The following is an 8,745-nucleotide window of genomic DNA, read 5'->3' on the forward strand; positions in this document are numbered from 1 at the left end:
TCTCATTTCCCAGTCTGCCTGTGCAGCTGGTCTCCTCTTTCCTTCACTCTGCGCAAACGCGCAGCAACAAATCCTAAGCGATGTCGTGTGGAACTGTAACGCACTGAGTGAATGGGGAAGTTTGCATGTTGCGGCGGAAAATTGAAGCATGTCAAAATGCATCAACACGACGAATCTAATATGGCATAAAAACAATGCCATACTTGACGGAGTTTGGCTACATCGAGGTTTACTGCAGTAAAAAAGACATACGGAGCGATCAGACAGCAGGTATAGCAGCGCACAGCTACAAACACTCACCCGGATTAGCATGACGGTCAGAAAGCTAAACAAATAACCTGCAAAATTATTTAAGTCATCGAGCTGCGGTGTAAGACTCTGGTTCTGCTCTCGCTGTTGAACCGCTGCTATGCTACAGGTAGTAATGTTTCACAGACGGAGCTTCGCTTCTGCTCCACCTGGTAGTGACTCTCACCGAACCTCTGTTTAAAGCTGCAGCATCTAACTTTAAAAAAATTAATTTTACATACATATTAAAACTTTCGCTGTCCTAACATGAGACAAATAATCTCTGAAAAAATAATCGATCTCCTCCCTGTTCTGCTTAATTACTCCGTTCAGTCAGAAACAGCCACTCAGAACTAGCAGTAATCAGCTAGCCGCCATGCTAACAGGAAGTTTTCATTCAGTAACTCTGGATTGTTTATTGTAATGGATCCTGTATTTGCCTTTGAATGTAAAGTTTTATACTTGAATTTTTTGGCAATGTTGAGAGGTTTTATTTTGACTCCTTGCATTATTTAGCCTCTTCAGAGCCTTCAGATGTTTTCAGTCTGTTAAAGATGGTATTATCAATAGCAGTACAATTTGCACAATGCCTGATTTGTTTTTTTCTTGGAAAAAGTTATTAAAAATAAGTTTTTGTCTAAATTAAGGTGAATTCATGGTTCCTTTTTCCACATAATGTAACCGGTAGTGCTTATGATTAAAAAAATAATAATTATGTGATCGGTATCGGTGATCGGCCCTCATGGGTGATTGGAATCGGAATCGGCAGGAGAAACCTGATTGGCACATCTCTAATATATATAACTCTCCAACATGTCAGAAACAAGTAAGGCTAACTTAAAAATAACACTTTAGTGGTAAAGGAAAAATATAGCTTTTTCCTTTAGGTTTATATAAAATTTTGTTGAAACCTTTGGAGAATCCCTTAGTCTTCCTGTCTTGCAAGTGATATAGTCCATATAGTTTATGCTGCATGAAGTGAATTAGAAGAATAATTGTAAAATAGTACACATCTTTCTCCTCTAGTTAGATTTGCTTTACCACCAAACAAAGGTTAACAAATGTAAAGAATGCTTTGATAGTAACAAGGGAGGGAACTAGCACTTCTACTACATTCCACATCCTTCACAGAGTTATAACAACACCTCTGATGACAGAAAGGCTAAAAATAGTTTTAAGATTGTATTTACCTTACAGGAAGTTTGAAGCTTCACTCTCTTGCAGACACTCCAGCGAGACGCACAAACCTGAAACTTCGGATCCTGCACTGGGGTTTAAGAAATGTTTTAAGGAGGAAAAACTTCACCAAACATAGAAAAGATGGAGCAATTTTTCAAGTTTTGGTTCTTTTTGGCAATTTTTTCATTGCAGGTTTTCTGTAGTGAAGCCTTACAAGAGGCCAAGTCTCCAGGGGACATTATAATTGGAGGATTGTTCCCAATACATGAAAGTGTTGATGATAATGGACTCTGTAACAGGTATTTCTTTATTTCTCTAAAGCAATGTGGTTGGCCTTTGGCATGTGTAAATAGCGTGTTTTAATTTATTTACCAGGTTCAGTGTTGCTCGGCTGGCCCAGTCTCTGATGATGGTGCGTGCAATAGAGGAGATAAACCAGAGTGGAGAACTTGGTAACATCACTCTGGGATATCACATAGTGGACTCCTGCGGTGATATTACCACAGCGTTGAGAAACACTCTGCCCTTCATGAAAATAAATGGTGAGCACTCTCAAGACATAATTCGTATAAAAACAAGCTGTCTTTCTAATATTAGGCCGTGATTTTAACCTGATGGGTCAACAAAGCAAATTGCATAATGTTTTCTGTTAATACTTTTGATAGAATACTAGAGATATGGCGCCTGAATTTATATGTTGCATTTGTCGATGACCTTCCGCTTATCCTAGAGGTATTGGATGCAGGAACAAAACCAGTGACAGCACATTGTGGGAAATATTTAGTCCCTCCAGCAAGATCTGGATCTCTCCCGGGGTCTTCTTCCAGTTGAATGTGCCCTAAAAATCCAAAGCCTGCACCCACCAGCCATACGTCAGTCAGTTTTATCTGCTGCATTATTCTTACGGTTAAGATTCATATGTCTAGACTAGACCACAGCTGGAGTTTGGAATGTGGACGGGTCAGAAAATAAAGAGCTTTGTTTTTTGGCTCAGCTCTTTCTTCACCGCAGCACCTCACGGTACTGCAGAGGATGATCCAATTTGTCTGCTCATATGCTAACATATGTTCTAATAACAAGATACATGAACTCCTCCCCATCTTGCAGTTGAAACTCACCTTCTGTTCGTATGTTTTCTACAATCACAACACAGATCGCGAACAACACCTCACCCCACCAGTGATGGCCGTCATAGGAGATTACTACTCAGAAATATCTGTAGCAGTCACAAGACAACTCAACTTGGAGAAAATCCCTGAGGTATGATAAAAATGGAAAAAAAAATACATCTTAATTCATGCATTTATGATATATTTAACTTAATGATCAAATGTAATGAATAAATAAAAAATAAATATCCTCTTTGCTTAGTCAGACAGCAACTGATCTTTCATAGTTCTGTTAAAAAGTGTACGATTCACTCAAATTTCTTCTGTTTTAGCTTTTATTGCCATGAAGCGGCTAAAAGAGAAAAAAAGACAAAGTGGGCAAAATATAATCTATGGCAGAGTTCTCAGATGAAAATCACTGCGTACAAAAAAATTATACACACCCATATTTGCCAGAAAACATGTCGATGTTCCACAAGACCTTTGAGAAAATTTTCTGTGGACTGATGAGGTTGAAACTCGAATTTTGTTGAAGTGAAAACCATTCTGACAGTCAAATATGGTGGTCAGAATGAGCAATGGTCTGAGGCTTTAGCAAATACTTCTTCACATTACTCTACCTCTGTAAAGGAAAAGGTATTTTGCTTTCAAATTGCCATAGTTTGACGCTGAAATTATTATTATTATTATTATTATTATTATTATTATTATTATTGGTGTTGCTGTTCTAATATGAGATTTGTGATATTTGTACAGATCAGTTATGGTTCTACATCTGGATTATTAAGTGATAAAACTCGCTTCCCAAGCTTTCTGAGGACTGTACCAGAGGACGATCACCAGGCAAAAGCCGTCATTGAAATTCTCAAGGATCACAACTGGAACTGGGTTGGAATTGTGGCAACCGACGGTGAATATGGCCGCTATGCAGTAGAACGTCTCCGGCATCATGCTGAGCGTCATGACATCTGCTTTGCATACATTAAATTCTTGCCAGAGTTTCTTGTTGACAATAACCTCAAGGACAGCATCAACGAAGCGGTCAAAAGCATCACTGAAAATACTAATGTCTCAGTTATCGTCTCCTTCACCAAACCCAACCACATGATGTATATCTTTGACAATGTTCTGAAGCATCACAGTGGTAGAAACAAAGTTTGGATAGCCAGCGACACCTGGTCACAGTCAGTTAATTGTCTGGACACGACAAGGTGGAACTTGAAAGACGTCGGAACAATTTTTGGCATAACCCTAAAATCTGGAAACACATCCAGGTTTGAACAGTTTCTCAGGAATCTTGATAATCGCCCCGATCTGTACCAGAACAACTCGTTTTTGAGCGACTTTTTAAATGGGACTGTCAGTGGCTCGAATACATCACTCGATACAAAGATCACTCAGTTAATCAACATGATATATCCGTATGCTGTGTTCAGTATCGAGTTGGCAGTCAAAGCAATTGCTGAGACTGTTAAAGACCTGTGCATCAACCAGGAGTGCGACATTGCCACGTTACAACCTGAAAAGGTACGCACGTAAACACACACACATAATACAACAGCACACAATACTAAATGACAATAAAATAGTGCTTTGTGTATTTATAACCCCTAAATTCTTACACATTTTGTCACATTAGAAGTTGAAACTAATGTTTTTACAGGGAGTTTTGTCCAAGTGAGATGGAGGGATACATGGTTTTCAAATGCTTTTGGAAATGAAACTTAAAAAGTATGACATGCATTTTTATTATGCCCACTTGGCATACATTTATTTAATCAGCATTTCATATCTGGAGACTTTGACTGGGTCTTTGTAGAACATGAATATTCTTTAACCTGAACTGTTCCATTTTACCTCCACCTGTACATCTAGGAATATTATTCCATTAAGTCTTTTGTAACCTCAAATAAGTTTTCAGTCTTCATTGCTTTGTCGTTTCAGTTCAGAGATGTTTTGAAAACAGCAAATTTCTACTTGGATGGGAAAAAATATTCATTTGATAAAAAAAGCAATCTCAACTCGGGGTATGACATTGTCCTGTGGCGATACAACTCTCCAAACACTCTGGACATGAACTATGAAGTTGGTCATTATCACATTGAACAGGGCAGCATTACTTTTATTAGATCGGAAATCAGCAATTTATATCATCAGACTGTAAGTATTTTCATTCTTTAATTAGTTAGTTTGTCTTATTAATATGAAATATTGCCAATAAACTGTATGGAGTAGCAGTACTCTTGGCTTTTCTCATCAGTAACTATTTGAACAACGTTGTACAACATCTCTGCTTTACAGTGTTAAATCACTAAATACAGGAAACATTAAACTTTCACAGCTCCTTTTTATCAGCCTAATAAAGTCACTCAAGTGACATTTTGTTAACATAAATAAGTTTCTCTTTGAATTACAGCAAAATGAAACGTCTGGGTTACGGAAATTATATGCTAAATAAATAAATGTTAATAAATAATACTGTAAATAACATCAGTACAAATAAGCAATATTTGGAATATAACATTATGATCATTTTTGTCAAGGAGTTATGATTTACTAAATTTTTCCAGTAAATTGGTTTGGCTAGAACTGTATGAATGTGTAGAATTTGCTTGCTGAAGAAAACTACTTTCTCTTTGTAGAAAAAAGTGAGATCGAGGTGCTCAACGTGTTATCCTGGCGAGTGGAAGGTCCGAAAGGCTGGACAGCCAATTTGTTGCTACGAATGCAAAAAGTGCCCCGTGAACTATTACTCGGCCGACAAAGGTTTGGATTATGCGACATTTAGATTTCTGCAAAGTTCAACAACATTTTAAATAATATTTAAGAACTGATTTTGTGGGAATATCAGTCTACTAAATCAAAACTAGAACATTTTAATGACCATTTACTCTCTAATTGCAGATGCTTCGCTTTGTTTGGCATGTGAAAACACCACTCACTACTCTTTCGAGGGCAGCCAAAACTGCACCAAGAAAAGAATCGACTACTTGGAGTGGGACGATGTCTATCATATTGTGCTTCTGGCTTTTGCTGCACTCGGAGTTCTGCTCACCCTTGTGGTTGCCGTCATCTTCCTCGCCCGCTGGAATACGCCAGTCGTACGCTCATCTGTTGGCCCCATCGCCATCCTCCTCCTCCTCTCGCTTCTGAGTACATTTGGGAGTGTGGTTTTCTTTGGCGGTCAACCCAAGGACTGGCAGTGCCAAACACGACAGGTGTTGTTTGGTTTGAGTTTTACATTATCCGTCTCCTGCATCTTGGTAAGGTCATTTAGGATCATCATGGCCTTTGAATTTGACCCTGTAACACAAGGCATCCTGGAGAAGCTCTACAAGCCTTATCTTATTATTCCATTGTGCATGGCAGGTCAGGTGCTGATCTGCACAGTGTGGCTGGCCTATAGGCCTCCGGTGTTTCAGCAGGATTCTAAATCATTTGTCAAGCTACTTCTCTTGAAATGTCACGAGAATTTACTCCCTGCGTTTGGGGCCATGCTAGCCTACATTGGCTTCTTAGCAATCATCTGCTTCATTCTGGCTTTCAAAGGTAGAAAGTTGCCTGAATGCTACAATGAATCCAAGTTCATCACCTTTTCTATGCTGATTTATATCATAACCTGGATCATCTTTGGTCCTGTTTATGTGAATGTCACAGGCAAGTACAATTCTGCGATTGAAATGGCCGTTATCCTCATCTCAGCTTACAGCGTCCTGTTTTGCCTGTTCTTCACAAAATGCTACATCATCTTGTTCAAAGCAGAAGAAAACACGGTGAATGTGTTTCGTAATACCGTGAGGAACTTTTCAATGGGAAAAGACAGGAATCTGGACAAAAACTATCCCAGTGGAATCCAAAATTCAGCTCTATCAATGGAGTCGCTGTCAAGCCCAGAGCCTTTACACCCTGTAGCTAAGCGGCGCGAGTCCATAAACTCTGTTGCGAAACCATTCTTTCAGTCCCCCGTCTTAGATAAACAGCCACCCTTGCTGCAGGATGAAGCACAATAAAACCAGTTGCAGCAGTATATATTTGGGTGCAGAAATTATTCTTAGATTGTTATATATAATTATATAAAACGCAATATATACAGCAAGTCAAATGTTATTATTTGAGTTATAAGATTATAGAATTTGCTCAACATTCATAATCCAAAGACAGAAAAATATTGTTGGTATTTTTATGGCATGTAATCTAATTTGATAAATCCTCCCTCTAGTTTAATTTCTACAAGCGATTAAAATGACTTGATCAAATTGCTAACAAATAGTACGCGTTTTTAGAAACTGTTGGACCTAATTGTACGAAGGTAAAAATAAATTACGGCGTCATACTCACTCCAATAATAAATTGAGTTAAGCTAACCTAATAGATCAATGGCCTGCTGGTTTTATCACTGACCTATTTAGAATATTCTGTTTATAAAAGCAAAATTTATGATGCTGTGATCAAAAAGAAAAAAAAAGCACAAAGCACTTATTACTCGTAGAATGAACTTCCTGTTTACCTCTGTATATTTTCCGTATCTTGTTTTCTCACATTGGTCTCCTGTATGTTTTTAGCCATTTTCCAGTCAGAAATGGTGCAACTGAGTCATGATGCCATTTTCTTTCCACTCACTTTTCTGTTCTGCCTACATGTTTTCTATGGGACTGAGATCACAGCTTGGTGATGGGTACTCCAAAATATTCACTTTGTTGTCCTCAAGTTAATTTGGGATTACATTATGTCATCTCTATACCCTGGAATTTAGCAAATTGAAATAATTTTGGTTACTCTGACTGACGTATATATTTTGATTTAATGTCTGTCAAAAAAATTATTATTCTGTATTTATCTGATAAACATACGTTCTTCTTTTCTTGTTGTTTTTGTGCTGATCTAAGTTTGAAAAGGATGAATCCAGCTGATAAGTTGCAGTGTACTCAAAAAGCCTATTTCTGTTTGTTTTTAGTAGTATTTTTTTTGTTTTGTTTTGTTTTGTTTTTTATTTTTTGGGGGGGGCTAATTATTTAACTTTCCAACATATAAATTATGCCTACCAGACGTGTGGTGAAATGTATGCTGATAAATTACGAAATAAGTTATAAAAATGTGAAGAGGTGTATTTAAGAATAAAACATATTTTTCCATGATTGAATCATGACCTCCTTTTGTACTCTGAGTCAGAGTGACACGCTATATACCTTGACATGAGTTTGATTAAATTTTGCTATCCGTAGAGGAATGAGATGCATAGATCTTTAAATTATGTTTAAAGTTTATTTCAAACACAATCTTATAACAAATTACAAAACATAATGTAGTGCATTAGCTAGTCAGGCAGGTTTTCTGAGTTCAGTTTCTTGTTCCTATCTGGGCTTCCCTGTCTGAAAATAAAGTAAGCAGAATTGTTTTCCTTTTCATCTGCAGCTTTACACATTTTCCTTCAGCTCAGGTAAATCTGCTGGAAAGGATTCACGAAGAATAATTCTGTTTACTAAATAGTCGACTCCCAAAGGCAGCTGGTTGCACTAAATAAAAAAATAAATAAAGTGTATAGAATTGTTAGTAGAATTAATATTTCACAACATGAAATAATTATCATATAAAATTTAATTATTTTTCTGTGAGCTACAAAGTACTGTGGCAGATAATGTGAAGTGACTTAATGCATTTTGTTATATAGTTGTCTTTATGCAGAATGTAAAAATCTGCAAGTATGATGCTGCTCACCAAATTTAAATTTAACATAAGACTCTAAAAAAAAAAAACATTTACAGGCTCTACATATCTGAAATAATAAACACCAGTTGAGAATGTAGTCGCTTAACCACCGACTGCCACTAAACAAAATAACTGGATTAAAATATCAACAGAATGAATTGTAAGAGTTACGGTAAGCAAGAGAAGGCAAGGATGTGCCTGAAGTCAAAGTCATAGCAGATTACATAACTTGACTTTCTTGCACGATCATTATCTGTTTGAAAGAGCGTCCATGTGTGGAATGTGGACCGTCCTATTGGTAAAACATCTCGGGTTGCTGTCTGGAAGTGGATTTCCTTTTACTGTAACAAACAAAACAGTTGGGATTCCTTTTCTTTCCCTGTTCCTCTTTTGTACAGTAGCAACATCTGTAAGCGCCATTCTTGGGATTCCATTAATCTGTGATCTTCAACCTACCTGTAAA

At 37.3% G+C, this 8,745-nt stretch overlaps 1 protein-coding gene across 1 annotated transcript in view; it reads left to right on the forward strand.

Annotated features, from left to right (window-relative positions):
- The window catches only part of LOC103144126 (G-protein coupled receptor family C group 6 member A-like), a 9,600-nt gene extending 1,892 nt beyond the window's left edge, over positions 1-7,708 (forward strand). The window contains exons 2-8 of the mRNA XM_007560944.2: positions 1,513-1,766; positions 1,843-2,009; positions 2,621-2,727; positions 3,333-4,103; positions 4,521-4,736; positions 5,219-5,342; positions 5,481-7,708. Coding sequence (XP_007561006.1) covers positions 1,609-1,766; positions 1,843-2,009; positions 2,621-2,727; positions 3,333-4,103; positions 4,521-4,736; positions 5,219-5,342; positions 5,481-6,586 — 2,649 coding nt within the window. The 5' untranslated portion in view covers positions 1,513-1,608 and the 3' untranslated portion in view covers positions 6,587-7,708. The remainder of the gene's footprint in view (positions 1-1,512; positions 1,767-1,842; positions 2,010-2,620; positions 2,728-3,332; positions 4,104-4,520; positions 4,737-5,218; positions 5,343-5,480) is intronic.
- The last annotated feature ends 1,037 nt before the right edge of the window (positions 7,709-8,745 follow it).

Source organism: Poecilia formosa, unplaced genomic scaffold (assembly GCF_000485575.1).
Source record: "Poecilia formosa unplaced genomic scaffold, Poecilia_formosa-5.1.2 Scaffold122, whole genome shotgun sequence".
Lineage (NCBI taxonomy): Eukaryota > Metazoa > Chordata > Actinopteri > Cyprinodontiformes > Poeciliidae > Poecilia > Poecilia formosa.